Raw genomic sequence first — 19,151 nt, 5'->3', positions numbered from 1 at the left:
TGAAGTTTATAATAACCAAAAATTTAGCCTTGTCCATCTTTCTCGCAAAACAGAGGTGCCTTAAAAGTAAATGCAACGCATTTCAGCTCAAAAGATTTGGATTCAACAACACATCGTCGGAACTTGACTTAGCTAGCCACCAATATCTTAACGTAGGAAAAAATCTATAGAAATAAACGAAGCAACAATACAAGGAGTGATTTAGCTTCTATCAAGCATGTTTTTGCATTTGGTAACAACTAAGGTCGCCTGTAACAAGGGGAAAAGTGGGAAGGGGGTTAGCAACAACACTTGTATTGGAAATTTTTCACAACTGCTTTGTACAACATTTTTAGCCCAGATTAGGACTGACCACTATACTTTTGATTTGGATACGATGTTTGTATATATATTCCGCTCGTATTGTAGATTTCATGCCTCAAAAGAAATTCGACTGCAGAATCAAATTCAGACATCTATCATGGTCAAATGGGTCAAATCCCATGGAAAAATCAAAATTTAATTTCGTCATATGATCAATATCACGAGCACTAACGACATGAAAACTTGCATATAGAATACTCTGGTCCTCAATCCGAATTTGAATGTTGTGAAAGGAAATTTGATGCTTTTATTTGAAGCGAGCCTGGAAGTTTAGTTGGTGCATGGGATGGTGGAATAAGTAGAATGACGGGGACAATGTGTGACAAACTTGACACATTTTCCTAGCCGCACCATCTTCTGAACACCTTCGCTCTGTTCTTTGCACTTTATCCTCTAAACCTTATACGTGTCCTGTCCTCGTTCTCAACCCTAACCTTACTTTTTTCAAGAGACTAAATCAGGAGAAAACTGTTTTTAGAACCAATAAATAATTAAGTTGCTGAGCAGAGGTACAAGCAGGTGGGTAATCTGCTAAAATGGAAAACGTTTTTTCTAGCAAAGGCTCAAAAATAAAGGCATCTTGAAACAAGAACCTAGCTTAATCTTTCTATATGAAACAAGAAAACAAGCATAAAAACAAAAATAAGCCTATGTCAAGAAATGTTAACCTTACTTGTGCTGGACGGACGTGGTGAAATTTGCCAGGAAGGTGAGGACGTGTAGAGGAGTGTGGAGGATAAAGGATGGCACATCATCTTTGTCGGCAAATAGGACCTGAGCACCCTCTTGAGCACAACAGATAGTGATGGCCCTGTTTAAAGTACAGCATCTCCTCCCCTGTCTTATTCAAAATAGACCCATTTAACATAAAAGAAGAGCTATAAGCCTTGACTCTGGGGCAGGGTGCAAAACCTAACACCGTCCGTCTATGACTCTATTTCTGACGGAGGTACATACGTAGGTTCCTTTTCAGTCACAGGGGTGTTTTTTCACATCTATGACATTCGGTGCAGATTTAAGGGGACAAAGATCAACAGTTAGTAATTGAAATTTTAACTGTTGCAGCAATCAAAGCTGCCGTGAACATAGAAAGTCTTGATTCCCAAAACAGAATGAGCTGGAGGCTGCAAAAACTCGTGGTTTCTTCAGTATAATAATTATTAAAAAGGGACGAGTTGAAATTAAATTGAAGATCAATTATGGTACGTTCCTCAGCATTCCGCTGTGGCTCTTTATACTAAATATTGAAACAAAAAGGGAAAAAGTGTTCACTTGTAGCTATCACGAGAACGCTGGGTCTCTGCGACACAAAAATAAACAGGGAAATGGAGTCCCTAAACTCCTAAGAAAATTGAAGTAGAAAGCTTTGCGGATTGTAAATTTGCTTTTTAATCAAATCAACGTGTCCATGGTATTTCATTTGAGGAAATCGAGATGGTTTTGAAGGCATTTTTATTAATCTTTTTTATAAAAGTTTTGGGTTTTCTTTGGAGTTATTCCATTTGAATCTTCTTGTAATGTGCGGTTTTCACCACACATTAAGATTTGCACGTATGGAATACAGTCAAATTTACTAAGAAACATGTAATCTAGCAGTATAGGGGCCTATGATAGTGATCCAGTTTTCTCTTTTGTCACCGTTAATGGGAAAATTGCATTGCTTCCAATCGGTGTAAGATCAGATCGTGGTTTGGCCAAAGAGAAAATTAAGCAAAAAGGTTGCTAGAATGAATTAGAATACTGTCTGAAAAAAAGAATCATCGAAAACAAAAAGGGTGCATATCGCAAACAGTTGATAGAAAAGACAGATCAATTCATTTTTAGGTGGAATATCAATAAGATAAAACCTCTGGGAAAGTAGCACTGACTGGATCAACGAATAAACTTTCCTAAATCTTACGTTCGGATCATAAAGGGGTTTAGCAACTATACTGAAACAACTCTGAAATAAATTTGAAATGTCTTATCATCATAACAATTCGCAATTCTTTTGGTATCATCTTTGTAAGTGCCTTTGTTGCTGTTGTTATTGTTGTTTGCTGTTGTTGTTTGTTGTTGTTTTTTGTTGTTGTTAATATCATTATTATGATCACTTCGCTAAAACAATTGTCTTCTATCTTTTTGTTATTTATGCATTACAGATAAAAACATACGGAAGTCAATGCTCTAGAAATAATGACAAATTTTAGGAGCTCTTATTGTCTGTTTCTCCTCAACCATTTCAAAGTTATTGAAATTTCTGTGGATAGAACTTGGTTATTGAATCCTTTTCGTTCTTACAAATTTCCAAGCAACTATCAGTTTTAAACTGAAATCGGTACTGTAACCTTTAAAAAGCCATAAAAGTCAGTCAAATTGGATAACACAAGCTTAAGGTTGTATAATAAGTGTGGACATTAATAGAAGATTCAATATGCTTCTTTATTTACGAAGCTTTCCTGTTGATAACAAATCAATGGTAAATGAAAGGCAAAGTGTAGCGAAAAGTCCGGACAACAGAGAGAGGAAGGAAATCTTGCCGGATTTTTTTGTGTGAATAAACTGAATAACGATATGAATGTAGCGTGAATTTATCTAAGGAAGGGATCTAAACATCACAGGAGAAAGGAAATGAGGAAATTTCTAGTTAACATTTAGCCAGATTGCAACTCGGAAGCGATGTCCAACTTGGTTTTCTTTTATTAAAATAAATTATGGTAAGGCAAACAATGACAGATGTAAACTAAAAATTTAAAGCAATTACCTCTAACAGCATGTTTTGAAGAACATGAATTGTCACCAAGATATTATATAAATACACTTATTTTCCATAATAAACTTGGCTCCAAACTAGCAGATGATTCTATCATGTTTTTGTATGTTTTGTGAGGAACATTCTTTGGAAGTCATGAGGCGTGTGAAGGTAAACAAAGATTTTTAAAGTCACTGACAACTTTTCTCTTTTGAAATAACAGCTTTAATTCATACCGGCACAGGATAACTTTTAGAATTAGAAATTCACTATTTCCATTAAAAAATCCATTGTTTTAAAACCATGCATTTCTAAGGCATCTAAATTGCTCGGGCTCCAAACAGGAACTTTTTTATAAATCTATTGGCCATTGGAAAAATTTAGCTGAAAAGATATATCACAATGTATATACCAACGATGTGAAATACTAAAAAGTTATAAAAATGCTATATAACCCCCCTCTTCCTACAAGCTTAGCTTCCTTAAGCAAATATGCTTTGCAAGCAAATATTTTGAAAAGACTTTCTAACCTATCAGAAAAGGGTAAAGGAAATCAAAGATATTGAGGGTATTAAGGCTGTGAAGAAATTTAGGGGGATAGTCGCGAATTTCTTTAGTTTTTCGTATTTCAAATGATCTTCTGGTATTTGGAAAATTGATGCCTGGTGAAAGTCAGGAAATTGATTGGTCAAAAATACAAGTACAAATACTAGATGTTTTTGCAAAAGTGCTTGCAGGAGCAGCTTCAAACTTTAATTGCATATTGTGTTGATTTTATGGCTGATCTTCTCTAAGTATTTTGTCTAAGGCTGATCTTCTCTAAGTTATTCCCTTCTATAGATCGATGATTATATCGATGAGTATTTCCTTCTTTACTCAGGCAGCTATTCTACGAGTATTTTGTATAGATGGAGCTGTGTTTTGGCGGGACTGCAGTTAAAGTGTATCGAGCTAGAGATTAGAGTTGTAGATCAACGGGTCATTTGTGCACTTCATTTAATTAATTTGTGGACACTAATAATTTCGAAGTTAGAAGTTTCAAACTCCATAGTTAGTTAGAACTTAGAACGAACTGTCAAGCTGAACTCCCAGATAATTGCAAGTGGTGGCAAAACAGAGTTCTTGCAGCATACAGGGAATTGGGGTGTTTCTCGGTAATTTAATCAACCTTTAAATGGTGCCAATTAACACAGCTTTGGGTATGTTTTTAACTCTTTATAGTTCCTCGTTTTCGATACACAAATCGCAACTTTTTAACTCGAGACGTTGCTTTCTACTCGGGGGGTAAAATATGACTAATGTTGGACGGGGGCGTGCCATTTTGGTTAAAATTTTGGACCCATAATTCCGCAAATGTCTGAAAAAATGTGACTCATAATTCCGCAAACATGATGAAAAATATACCCATAATTCTGCAGAGCATATAAAATCTTTATAGCACTTAAAAAATCATCAACCAAATTATGCATGCCCTATACCTCACAATCTCAATATTACAAATATTTCATACTTTTATTTCTAACTGGATATTCATTTTGTTAATGCTAAATCTCCATCCTAATAATTTTACAACATCCCCCAAAATGGTACCCATAATTCTGCATGTTTCTTCAAATGGTAACCATAGTTCCGCACAACTTTTCAGAAAAAAGGCAACCCTAAATAATGGCACGTCCCCGTACCTTCAAACATGTTTAGGTACCCCAACCCCCCCCCCCCCCCCCCCGAAGCTTCTTATCAGCATAGAGGACACGATATATCGCAAAAAGCGGACTATTTTGTCTTGCTATATGAGATCTGATGCGTAATGTGGGTAAGGCAGAAAAAGTGAAGGGCCCAGTATGGACCCTTGTGGTGCACCGTCTGTGAGAGATTAATAAAAAGAATATACAAATCAACTTTAAACAAGCTTCGAAGCTTGGATGGACCACAGCTCAAAAAGGGCCGGGTTGACAAGATTTTGGCAACCTTGGTGCGTTCATTTCATTTTGGTGACACACAAGACCCAATTTAAAACACTGAATTCATAAGACGGCAAAAACAAACCTTATCAAGAAGCCGCCCTAAGTTCAATTATATTCATAAGTTCAGCTCTTTTTAACCGTTACATTACGTGACATCACCAGTGTTTTAAATTGCCTAACACAATTTTCTATCTGTATCGAGGCGACAGTAACCTGAAAAATTAACTTATTGTTGTTTTTCAGCCTGCTAATCTTGTTATGGCGTCTCCTGGCCGAGATAAAGAAACTTCCAATATTAAGAACCAAGTTACACCAGTAATCCTCCCATAGTTTACGCTACCGCAGATTAAAACGATCTGAATCGCCTTCTCTGTGTTCAATTATTTTTGCTACCTCAGTAAATTATGGCATGAGGGAGGTCTATGAACACAAAAGCAATGGTGTGTACAAGACTGATACAATAAGCCCTCGGAAGAAATATAAAAAATGAGAAACTTGAATCTTTAAAGTTTCTGTCCGTTAACAAAGTGTTCTGTTGAAATCCTGATAATCACTACCTTCAGCAATAGCAAGTCCCTATTTGCCCAACTTTATGTCTACACTGTTTCCTGCGTCTATGAGGCAAGTCGTTTGGTGGATAGTCAGGCTGTGGCCGATCAGTGGTTGTGGCTAGCAGTAAAAATGAAGTGTTCAATACCAAAGCTCTATATATGAAAGGCTGGATTAAGGCTCATTCAAGGGCGCATTTCGAACTGTTAATTTTCGCAATAGCAGAGAATCATGATTGATTGATTTCATGTCAAACAACATTAAATTTGCTATTAGGTACATATTTTGCATGTTATCCAATCTAAATAACGCTAGAGGGGCACCAAAACGGGTAGAATCTAGTTAAGGTAACAAATAGATCTGCTGAAAAGGTATTTATCCTAGGATTACAAAACCATCTATTTCTAGACTAAAACTGAAATGATTTCATAGCAATTGGCAGCAAATCGTATATTGATAATTTTGCCTCTTTTACCCCCCGCAATGGACTTTTTCTAGGGAGCGCAAAAATCGCAGTAAGTTGTAACATTAATCAAAATCATAAGGTATTGCACACACCACCGCTACCTTAATTATCATCACTGTCCGACTTTGAGCGAATGAAAATGTCTTTCCAAACATCCATTGTACAAAATAGAAGAAATCATTTTAAGATTTTCAATATAAAAAAAGAGACTTTAAAATTTCGCTGTCAAATTGATTGTCCGACTGAGACGGAGAAAGATGTAAGTTACATTTTCAGACTTACTTAGTAGCTCTGACAAAAACACTATATTTCATATGAAACATCAGCAAAGAAACATTTGTTTATTCATACTTTCTCTTTTTTAACCTCAGTATGTCTTATATCTTTTTACTTAAACTTTAACAAAGTTAGCAGTCATTTCGTAAGATGCCTGTGGCAGCAGAGGCATACCCATATGAATTGACGCATAGATTTCACTTCTGCGTGGTTCTAAATAGCCCGCATTGAAATACCGCTCTAATGTATACGATCTTCCAACGGCACTGAGCTGCCAGTAACCTAAAAATACCGAGTGACGTCTCCAGATAGTGAAGATAAACGACACGAAATACACACCAAATATAGTTTTTAATAACTGTTTAAAACGACTTTGTCAGAGAACGCAATCTTCAAGCATAAAAGACAGGGCATGATTGTAATATGACTTTGTTTATCTTTACGAAATTGTTGGAAAAAGTCATGACATCGGCAAAAAGTGACGTAGGCTCTTCTAAACCACAAAACTACTCGGAGTCTATTTCCGGGTTTTCCAATCAACCCTGTTGACTAGCAGACTTAAGTATTAATTTCAATTGAGTTTTGATATCTAGATATCAAGGAACCTGGACTTTAACCTTTATTCTTAATTCCAAAAAATACATTATATAGCCTTTCGTCTAATTTCCTTTCGTCGTCACTTGACAGAGTAATCATCTAAATACATACACAGAGAAAAGCAAACCATTTTATTTCTATTCAATAACCAAAGGAAAGGAAGAAAATAAGAAATGCTATTTCGATGGCAGGAAAAACACTTTTGACTCTCGAATAAGGTAAAAAAGGATTTCTCAGGAATAACGTAACCATTCGAGGGTTGACAGAGGCACATCATTCCCTTTGTTAATGTCCCAATTACCTTTTGGTTATTTATGTTATTTATAGGAGGTATCTTCTTTCTGAAAGTTGGGTTTACCTAACCTCCAGATAAACCAAAAGTTCCTGAAATGTTAAGTGCTTTGCAGATATCAGATAGAAGAAAATAAGCAAAGGTGAACATCTTTGATAACATGTATCCTTTATTTACATTTTCAAGTAGTCTATGTTCTCCAACCAACAAATAACCTTGAAGTTGTTTGGTGGCAACTCTTGGCAAGCGTTGCAGCCATTGTTGATACAATAACAAAGATTTAAATCCTGTCTAATTTCAAGTAAACAACGAAGAAAGAACAGCATACATTGCTTATTTTACAAATCGCCATGTTTTGTCTTGATGATTAAGTACGACTTCATTTGGGGTTCGTTCAGAGTTGTGCAATGTTTGCTGTAGCTTACAGCTGGAATTCATTAGGAATTTTTTAATCCATACAACAGCTAACCAGAACCTCAACTACACTGCCTAAGGGGCATGTCACTATTTCAGAAGAGTTTCTTTATAAGGGTTAAATCTACTTGCTTCCTGTCCCACAGATGCAGCAAACCCCGTGCCTTTGGCTAGTTAAGCCAATTCCTACCAATCAAATGAACTCAGTTGCAAACTATTGGTCATCACCTATCCCCAAGAAGGTAGGACTTCACGATTTTTTACATAAGTCTTTAAGAAACAGACCCATCAGATGAAAAACATTAAGAAACTGTAACCGTAGTACCATTGGCGTAACGCAAATTACGGTACCTTGGTCCAATAACTAAGGGACTCCAATTAAAAGGGGCCCCGAAATTATTTGTATACCCATGTTCTTAGGTCTTTGGTCAAGTTCTCCTTATCCTCAAAAACTTTAAAAGCTCTTTAAAAACTCAGTTCTCCTGGTTTACGACAAAAATAAACTTTCTCGCAATATTCTTTAAACCACTGGATGGGACCTTGAGATGAAAAAGATTTTTAGGCGACTGAATACCTAATTTTAGTTAAACTTACATAGCAAAATGCACCTCTTTTGAGCTTAAAAAATAGGATTACATCTGTGTTTTAAGCACTTGGAACGTGGGAAACCTTTTGGGTCTAAAATTGACAAAAAATTGAGAAACTGAGTTTTTATCTAAAGCTTAGTCTTTGAGGTAAAATGCGTGTACACCCACATGGAGGCGTAGGGGGGGGGGAATACGAGGGGCGATGCCCTCTCGGTACTGTTAATTAATTTGCTACTCTTCCCCACCAAATGTGGCTCCCTCTGAGCTAGAGCCTACATGGTTTAGATCCTCCCCATGCTGGGGGAGGGGTGATAATTCGACAAAGTGATTTTTTGTGAAGTTATTCTATGATTTTGAAACTGCAATTACGTAACAAAAAGTCAGTCACTGGCGTTTCATATTTGCAAAAGTTGCGTTTCCTGTTGACAAAAGGACTTTTTCTGACAACAATAGGGCGTGGTCTGAATTTTATGACCCTCCCCCTCCCCCCCCCCCCCCACCCCCACAGCTCTGTAGCTGGCGCGACCACATGTTGTATTAGGTTGAGAGACGACTCTGATGACGCTAAACGTAAGACAACAACCAGAAAAATCGTTTTGCACAAATCCAGTATACTTCCTATCATATCAATCCGGGGTTTTCAAGAACTTGAAAATGTTGTTCAATAAAAACGCGAAAACAGCGTCCTTGCGCGGTGAAACAAATATCTTCTAACCTAGAGGCAATTCTTTACATATCAATTTCTTTCAAACACTTAAACAAGTATCACACATAATATCTTGCAAAGCATCTCACAAGTCCCTCTAAAGCTCTTGACGCTAATTAACTGAATATGATATAAACAGACTTGGTCTGAACTCCTGGCAGCCACCTTTCGGACGACGAAGCGCTGTAAAACTATTCGTACTCATTTAACAACATTACATACGACCACCATATGACCACCAATACGTTATTGGTTGTTCCATTCAACCAGCAGATTACAGTATCAACACATAGATATCATAGTAAGCTCGAACTAATCTTAGAACTTCAAACAGGTTTAACATAACCACTTCGGACTCAACCGCGTTTGTGAAATAATGTGGCTGACATGAGGCTATGTTTGTCGCCTCAATTAAAGAAGAACAGCAGTGTTGCGCTAAATCATTGAAATTTGAACTCGAGATAAAATATTGCCTTAATTCTGTGTTACAGCCTCTTTTTTACATTGGCATTTGATGATACGGTGTAAGATTTCAAGCCGTTGAAACTAGTTTTGATGCAGCCTTTCAACATACAGTCTTTTTGGTGGGAAGGCTGACAAATAAAATAAACAGATTTGCTAAAAAAGCTTTTTCTAAGTTTGCAATGTGTGCTTATCTGTGAAGTCTTAAATTATTCTATTCCGCCTTTGTGCCAAAAATTTCAGTGGCAAAAGTAGGGAAACCGAAAAAGGAAACCGAAATGGAAACCGAAAATGGAAACCGAAAATGATAAAGGAATTCCATGGGTCAGCACAAATATTATAAAGCATGACTGTAGCGTATCAAGACTTTCTGCAAAGATCTTTATAACTACAAACATTGCTTAGGCATTGCTAAAAGTTATGGTAAAATACATTGACACATTGTTATATAGTAATTGTTTAATTTGTTTGTTCTAATTTTGAAATGCTAACCAAATTGTGGCAAATTTACACCAAAATTTTGAAAGATTGGACTGGCATTATTTCTACCAAAAATCAATTGACCAAAATTGTTGGACTGGGCTTTTTGTACTCTAAAGGTATCAAAACATTAATGCATGGAGAAGCTAGACTTAAAACAAACTGAAGCTGAAACATTTTGCCTGGTTCTGAACTTGTCAGATTTGTAAGAAAATTTGCATGAAATTTTCAAGAACAAAAAGGAATGCCCAGATATTTTACTGTGTCTTTTACACAATACTTTAATTTGTTTTGAAATTGCCCACATAAGACATTAATTCCCCTGTACCCAGGCAAGGCAAATTGTTGCTGGTTCTAAACATTTCAATCAAAAAAAAAGGAAAAGAAATATGAATTGTATAATCTATAAACCATCTTTAACATTATGCAAAAAATAATGACAAAAAATGTTACCTTCAATAATCAAATGATAAAAAATTCAAAATAATCCATATTTTGGTCAGAAAAAAGGAATTAGAAGATTCCTCAGTAGTTTTGTAACCCCTCTAAAGCTTAGCTGGGCTAAATACTTGCTAGCAGGCAATTTCGTTATTGTGACATTCAACTTACAATAAATTTTTAAATGCTGACTGATGTTGTTCTTTTATCATTTCCCTTCCAATAAATAGTATATCAGCCCAGCCCATAGAAAGCTTTTTGTATTTGTTCCTGTATTTTGTATTAAAACAGATCTCAAAAAACACATCTAAAGCATTCCGTTAAGCTTCAAACACATCTAAAGCAAACCAAAATGGTACTCACCACACGGGGTACTGAGTCTGGAAGTAGTGACCTCAAAGAATCATTGCATGGCAGTTCTCTTCTAGCTTCTTTAACAATATGAGAATTACTTGATGGTATGCTTTCAACTCTTCCCTTCTGACAGGAGCTGCAGTTACAAGGATGTCTAACCTGATAATGGGAATTTCTATCATCTCCATCCACTGGAATATAAAAGACTTCATGGTGGCGGTCAGTTTCATAAGCAAGATGGTGACTGCCTGAAGACGTGTGATGCCTTGCTATTGCCTCTGACTGATGCCTATAATGAAGTGGTTCTGGATGGCAGCATTGACAAGGAGTCTTTTGGCTTTTAGGTGAAGGTGGTGGTTGGTGCTCATGAAATCTATGCTCCATAACAGATGATTCTAATGACTTCATGTTGGGACTTGACTTTGGGACAGACATTTCTGTATTTATAAAAACAATGGGAGGTTCCCACAATGTACCATGCTGCTTTGGCTTTCCATATCTATCTTTCAGTGTTGATTCGGAACCTTGCTCCATCAAATAATCATGCTCATGTCTCTTATCTAAAGGTGGTAAACTTTTGGAAGAGTCATCATCATGCCCAGCATGGCTGAGCTCTACACCATTCTGTTCTTCATATTTCTCTGGCTCGCTGCTGTGCTCAGCATAAGAATGTGAGATGTTTCCTTTCAAGCTCTCTGAGTGTGATCTATGATCATCTATTGTCATCTTTTCCATTTTTCCATTAAAAACAGATGATATATGTCTATTGATAAATGAATAAAAATATAAAAGACAGGATCTTAAGTTGATTTATCACTTAAAAATAATAAAACCTTATTGATTGAAATATCATAATATCAAAGAAATTGATCAAACACACAGACTATAATAAATCTACACAATATTAATAACTGCAATATACTCTGCATTATTTATTCTCTGAAGCACTCATTTTTCAACCATTGGACCATTTTGTTTATTAATTGCCCTTTTAACATTATAAAGTTACTTAAGGTTAATTTTTTGTACCCAAGAAAACAATTATTAGCCTGAAAATAATGAATAAATCTCATCAGTAATAATCAATTAACCTGAGAGGGTAATTCACTTTAATATCAACTAAGTATTTTATATCACAATTGTTAAGATCTTTATATCCCAATTATCTGCAGAGGATGGTCTTTGAAATGCAACCAGCTTTGACAAAAGTAAGGACAACGAAAGGCCTTAAGAAAAAGCTGAAACAGATAAATGAAACTTTGAAATCATTTGGTCTTCTAAATGTTTCACAAGTCATATAAAGAAATCCAATAAAATATGTAATAAGTTGCATAGCATACTTTATCAGAATAACTTTTGAATAAAATAAGTGGTTACAATTTTCTTTTTGATTATAGCATCTTTTCAACAATAATTTACTAATTTTTTTCTGGAATAACAGAAAAATTGCCAATTTTAATAAAAACAAAACCCTTTAGCCAAGGTTCCTTTTGAAGAGAAAACTCACAACCAATTTATACTTTATACTTAAAATTTATAGTTAAATGAAAGTTCATTTTCACTCTACAAATGATTTCCCTGATCCTCTTGCCTTCAAACTTAAATTTTAACTTTCTGAAGATTGAAAAATTTCATGGGGGTACAGAAGTTGAAATTGGCTTTAAAAAAGCAAATATTTCACAACATACTACTGAAAGCTTTTTGTCTGACACTCCTCAGAGTATAAAACATAAGAATAAAGGTCCAAAAGAACAAGGTGGAAAGTAAATACCCAGCTGTAGATCGAAAAAGGCCAATCAGAAAAACACAAGCACAAGACCACATGCCTACAAAAAATTACCACTGGAGCCCAAGAGAGAAATAAACTCCTTCTGTCTACAAAATGATGCAGATCGTTTGCATGTAGATCAATTCCAAAACTGCCAGATGGAAAGAAGTTTATTAGGCATAAATCATACCACAAATGTTATTGATTTGTGCACTTTGCAGCCCAAAAAGATCACTCTATATGTTTGGATGTGCTCTTAAATGCAACAAAAACCATGCCTATAATACTTGTTATTATTTAGAGTTTGGCTTGACATGAGTGGTCTGTCAGTAAAATGGTCTGTCGTCCAGCATGAAGTCACTCCAAAGATCTTTGACAGGCTCTTAGCCTTTAGCACAGTTATAGTTATAGTTATAGTTATAAAATGAACATCACAGACAGGAGTTGAAATTCATTCCAAGTCTTCTATACAACAAAATGAAAATCATGGATCAGAAAATTAGGACTAGATAAATCAGGTGAAAGGTACACCAATCTGCTGAAAAATTACAAGACAAAGACAGTACAAGAGATAGCGATGATAATTTTCCAGCTACAACATAAATGTTGGCACTAATGCACTAGTGTTCCTATCAGAAACTGATTCTGAGCAAAACCCTACCACCATCTGGTTCCAATGAGAGAGGAAATCCATGCAGAGGGGTACCATAGTGCATTAACAATAAATCAGTATCATCTCCAATTTTTAGAGAAACATTACAAATCATGTTTCGGTTAACACATATTTCCTTTAGCAAACTCCAGAAAAAGACAGAGATAAGCTTACAAAGAAAAAACTTAAAAAACTACTGGAAAATCTTTAACTCTACGCAATAATTGGCTCATCATGGCTTCTAAAAAAGCCTCTCGCTATAAAATTTATCTCCTAGCTTCACATTAGCCCTTAGACATAACTAACTTAAAAAATAGCTACTTTCTTGACATAAAAGCTACGAAAGACCGGCAGTTGTATTTTGCCGGTAAGGAATTGATGTTTACAGACAACAACACAAAGGATTGCAGGTTTTCAACACAGCAATCAGACGAACGCTAAGGATTACCTGTTTTTCTTGAAATTAACTGACGGGGCTCTTGATGCATAAAAGAAACCTACTGATCGTCATAACTGCCCATTGATATTCGCAATAAAACCAGATTTCACCGATAAGCCCTCAATTTTGGAAACCTTGCTTAGGCCAAACAAGGTACATTTTCATGAAACCACTACACAGCTCGACCTAGACCTCTTTGAATTCTATTGCGCAACCGGAAACCACAGACAATAAAAGTGCTGCGTAGCGGCAGACGTAAATAACAAACAAGACAATCGAGATATTATTCCTGCGCATAATTATCATAAACATACAATCTGACTAATCTCTTGTCTGGTTTGCAGCGGCCCGCCGTCAAGAATGTCTGAAAAGCAATGAGAAGAAAATCGGCCAGGCAAGACGCCGGTAAACCGGCGATCGGTTAGTGGAAGTCAATCGATTTTAGGCGCACGTGCGACCTGAGTACGTCGAGTGAATGAAAATAAATTGCAATGATTAACACCTAAAAAGTGCAGTGTAATAAAAATAAGGCTACGCTAACGAGTAAGAAAAATCAGACAGCACAGAAATGTGATTTTGAAACTAGCTGTAAAGAGGCAATTTGCAACAAAGAAACAACATCCTACCTGTTTCGAAACCGGGCGATTTGCTTAAAAAACTGGCCAAAAACCTCTCGTTTATTCCAGTTACGGTGTCCTAGCGCGTTGTTTCGCTGTGTTGTGCTTCAGCGAAGTGCTCACGAGTTTATTTAAAAGAAACATGTAAGCCGGCAACCCGATCCGATCGCGCTTGTAGAAACAATTCAACTATGGAACTGTATATTATGCCGTTGTTGTCTGAACCGTGGGTGAGGTTTTTGTTTACCGTGCAAAGACAATAGGGAATGCGCAGAGTATTTACTGCGCACTAATAACCCATCTGCTCCAGTAAACAAACGTTTACTGTATAAATATCGCAGAGAAACAGCACAGCGTGAAACGTGACCGAAAACAAAGCTTGTCAACTTAATATCAGGGGTTTTCCTCATTACAAAGTTTCAAGGCACTCGTGTTTTGTTTTGCTTAGCTACGCAAACAATAAATCAACAGATGAAAGTTCCGCGCTACTGTTAACACAATTTTTGACGGGCGTAGAAGTTTGATAAAGTTCAATTATATGGCTAGTCATCTGTCTTTAAGAAAAAATTAAGAAAATAGTTTGCATGACAAGTTCCAAAGACTTTAATCTAGCTTTGAATGGGATAGTAGCATATATTCACCTTCCGCGTCCTCGTGTTGCCTAACTCGGTTACCAGATTGCGGCCAGACAGATTCGAATATCCTTAGGTTGTGGGCAACGGCCATTTGCGTAAATACAAAGATTTGTATCGTTTTCTAATGAATATCTGTACAGCTCTTGGGGACTTTAACGTGGTAGTGAGAAACCACGACCGTTGTAGGCTAAATTTCTATGCTTGCTGTCCAGGAATAAAAGATAACTTTCATTATGTTATTTCCAAATAAATTCGCCATAATAACATTATTTCAATTGTAATTATTTCTCGAACAATAGTTGGTGGCTCTTGGTTTTGAAGGCTGCCAAAATGTTTTAAATCAGGGCGGAAAAGCCACCACTGAGCTAGAATGAACATGCCAAGTCATAAGATTGACCTTCAAATCTTTTTACTTCATTCAACGAGGAAGATAATTGTTTCATTGGTCACCATGATACCAGAACCCTCGCACGTTTACTGATGTGATGTCATTTTAAAAAGATTACATTGATTGCGTCATTCTTGGAGACAGAGGCGAAATGTAAGCGCGGAAATCAAATGTTTACTTTCAATTACTACACTGCAAATTGTAATATGCCTGCACTGATTGTACCTCTCCGAGGGCGAAAATTCATTTTGCTGTGGAGGAGCAAACACTGGACTCCATCATGTTTGCCCGATCTTGAAATCCCAGGTTCCATTACCGTTAATCATCAAATTAGCCCATTGAGGTCTTATATAAGGGCTTATTCGAGGGGGTGGGCTTATTGAAAATATGTAGTTCTAGGTTGGTCGCTTATTCGAGGGGCGTTTTTTCGAAGAGAGGACAATTCGAGGATTTACGGTATTTCAAAAAATGAACCGGCAACTTAGGAGGGCCTGTGAACTGGGTATGATAATCTCTACAATTAATTCTCAAAAAAAAGATGATGGGAATAGGATATATATCTATTCCAGCAACAAGCATTTGTTTGGGGATTTGAAAAAGACTCCTTCCTTCCACCACTACTACCACTAGATCTATATTCTCTTTTTTATAAGAAAAGACCATCCGAAAGGCTCAATTTCCTAGGAAAGCTGGGAAAATGTAAGAACATGCCAAGCTTCAGATGACCAATAAGAAAAAAATGTGTTTTTGAATATTTTCTCTAACTTTAGCAAAGCAGAAAAGATTTTATCAGCAAATCAGCCGCGCTAAGAAACATTTTCTGGCAAAACGGTTATTTAGTGGTCTTGGAAACAATTGAGCGCATGTAGTTCTTGAAAAAATAACAGCATCAAGCCTCGGAAAAAATTATCTGGTTTTTGCAAACAAATAAATGTAGCACTTATTCAGGGACACCGGAACACATTTTGGACTGAGGGGCTTCTAGACAAATAAGCAAACTTTTGATGTAGTTTTTCTAATATTATCCTTTACGACACAGCATCAACATCATAGCTACTTCGGCAAAAAACTCTGTTTAGAGTAAAAGGGGTCAACATTTTTGATTTTAGCCATACAAGATTTGTTTACTCCTTTTCCACACATCTGCTTCATTAAAGAGAGCAATTCTATTTTCATTGTCAACGTATTGACAACGTTTGTTTAGAATAAAATAAGCACAACGTTTTAAGCTAGATTTGCCATGATATTCTCTGAAATGCGTTTCCATCGGGCCTAAAGGGCTTGATGGTTTTATAGGACCCTCGCTCTGAATCCCACGTGGTTGACAGGGGCCAAACATCAGTCTGACTCTGGAGTCTGATTTTTGATCCTATCTGCCCTGTAAATTACGTTATGTTACATTGGTGACCACGCCGTGACGAACTCACGACCTTCTTTTTGGAGAACATGGTTTCGTTGGAGGAATTCAAACATCTGGTTCTTGAATTTGTGAGCACGATATGTGCTGAAATGGCTGAAAGGGTGCGGTTGGCAGAGGAAAAGGCCAGAAATCCCTTTGTCAACCGTACCAATGTTTACAGAGCAGAGGATGGCAGGCCAATCTGCTACTGTTGTTTACGCCTTGGCCACATCGCAAAGTATTGCAAGGATAGGAAATTTTCAGTAACAGCATCCAAGGAGCAGTACTATCAGAATACGCTTGTGATGGTGGCCTCATTTGCCGCGGAACATCGCCCTTACAAGGCAGATGTCATAAAAGAGATCGAGCTCTATTTGGATATACTTGAGGCTATGATACGCCGCGACCTAACGCTAGACCGAGAGAGCACACGAGACAAGACGCCATGTTTTCACTCCGACCCTGATCTAATCTCTAAACTCCAATCTGAGGCTATTATAAAATGGTTTATGCCTAATACATTACATTCTCCCTTTTCTTAAAATTGTCCTCTAGGGTTTATGTTAGAGTTTTGTAAACATAATCAAACAAACAATTAATATAAACAATGTTCTTCAGCTTTAGTCCTTCGGCGTAAATGATGATTCTTCATTGTCATCAACGAAACAAATAATCTTCAAAGTTCCAGCTTCTTGATTATAAGGAACATAACTAGTAGAATTCCAATGTGTTGCTCAATCAACTTGTGCAAAGTCAATCTATATATATATATATATATACAGCCTCCTGTCTGTCCTTTCAATTCAGTTTTTCTTCTTACGACTCCTATTCACTGGGAATTCCTTCATTTGTACTTGTTCTTGAATGGCTGTTGGAAGAGAATCTGGTACAAAAACTGGTGTTCTGTTACCAATATCTTCGTTGTTTTATTCATTCCAATGATCCTCAACAATTCCTTCATTCAACCTATTTTCACTATTTTGATGCATGTCAGCATTATCACTTTCATGCAACCTAGAATTATTGTTTTCATTTAAGTAGCGAGTGTTATTGGCATCAATAGCGTTAGTGATCGCTCTTTTCGGTCTGCGCTCGGAACGTGTTGGCCTTGCGACATTTTGCGCCTTGTCGGTTAACAGTTCCTCTGCTAAGATGTCTTCCTCTTCATCTGTGTTGTGTGTCTTCTCCTTTTGAAGTACTGAATGTCTGTTTGATTCACTCTCATTGCATTTCTTGAGATGAGCTTTGTTCCTGTAAAATTTGTTTCCTCTTTCCTTTTCTAGTAAAGTACTTTTCCTGTAAATTTTGATGACTTTGAATTTCTCATTTAACCAATTTGGAGATGATTTGTCATTTTTCCAGAGATTCTTTATTAGCACTGTGTCTTGTTCCTGAATTTCACTGTCTTTTGCATTCCTTTTGATGTCTGTGTAATGTTTCATTTTCCTTTTATTTTCTCTGTCTTTCCTATCTAATTTTGTGTCTTGTGATTCATCCTTTGCATATTCTGGTATGTCGTTCTTGATACCACGTCTGAAAAATACTGTAGCTGGGCAGTCCTGTTGTTGCATGTGAGGTTGTTCTGTAGAGAAGTAGAAATTTGTTCAGCTCTCCAGTCTTCTCCTTCGGCGTGTGCACATTGATTTGTCTTTTTGAGTGATCTGTTGAATCTTCCAACCTCACCGTTGACCCATGGTGAATACGGTGTCACATTCCTTAGTTTTATTCTCTGCTGTTTGAGATACTGTTTGAATTCGTCTAAAACGAACTGTTTCCATTGTCAGGAACTAATTTGTGCACGTAACCAAACATAGAAAATATCTTATCTAATGCTTTGATTACAGTCTTTGTGTTGATAGTTTTGACTTGTGCGACTACTGGATATCTTGATCTGTAGTTTATGAGTGCTACTAGGTAATCCTTTGTTGGATATGGTCCTTGAATGTCCAAAGCTGCTGTGTGCCGATTTGTTGAAGGTATCTTTGTTGCCTCAAGTGGTTCAAAATTGACTTTATTGGATCCTGTTACTTGACATGCATGGCAATGTTTTATCAATTTTTCCACTTCTTGGTCTATTTCTGGCCACCATTCTTTTTCTGTAAGTAATCCTCTAGTTTTCACAATGCCTAAGTGATGTTGGTGTGTTGTGGCAAATATTTTTTGTCTTAGATCTGTGGGAATTATTAGCTTTGTGCCTCTTAAAATGACATCATCTTTGATCTAGAGGTCTTTCCCGCTCAGAAAATATGGTTTGTATTGTGGACTTTTTGACCATTTCTCTGATTTGATCTGTTCTTTGATATTTCTCAATATTTCATCATTTCTTGACATTTCTTGAATTCCTCTTTTGTGACTGATTTAGGAATAGCATCATAAACAATTGCGTTGATGAAATATTCTGTTTCAACACTTAACTTTTCTCCTGTATCTGGTAAAGGTGAACGAGATAAAACATCAGATGTATGTCCTGGTTCATATCAAACAGTGAACTTGTATGGTTGCATATTTAGTAACCATCTTTGCAATCTTGATGTAGGGCTTCCTCTTGCTGATAATAGTTTCTCAAGTGGTTTG

At 36.6% G+C, this 19,151-nt stretch overlaps 1 protein-coding gene across 8 annotated transcripts in view; it reads right to left on the bottom strand.

The window, feature by feature from the left end:
• LOC135692645 (uncharacterized) overlaps nucleotides 1–19,151 on the bottom strand; it is a 65,104-nt gene that overhangs the window by 31,788 nt on the left and 14,165 nt on the right. For 6 of the 8 annotated variants that reach the window (XM_065210845.2, XM_065210846.2, XM_065210848.2 and 3 more), the window contains one exon: nucleotides 10,689–11,442. In XM_065210845.2, the coding sequence (XP_065066917.1) occupies nucleotides 10,689–11,442 (754 nt within the window). The other 2 variants (XM_065210849.2, XM_065210850.2) reach the window with 2 other exon arrangements.

The sequence above is a fragment of the Rhopilema esculentum genome, chromosome 3 (assembly GCF_057945365.1).
Source record: "Rhopilema esculentum isolate cy_ngs chromosome 3, ASM5794536v1, whole genome shotgun sequence".
In the NCBI taxonomy this organism is placed as follows: Eukaryota; Metazoa; Cnidaria; class Scyphozoa; order Rhizostomeae; family Rhizostomatidae; genus Rhopilema; species Rhopilema esculentum.
The sequence above is the reverse complement of the archived record's forward strand: the minus strand, read 5'-3'. Positions and strand labels throughout refer to the sequence as shown.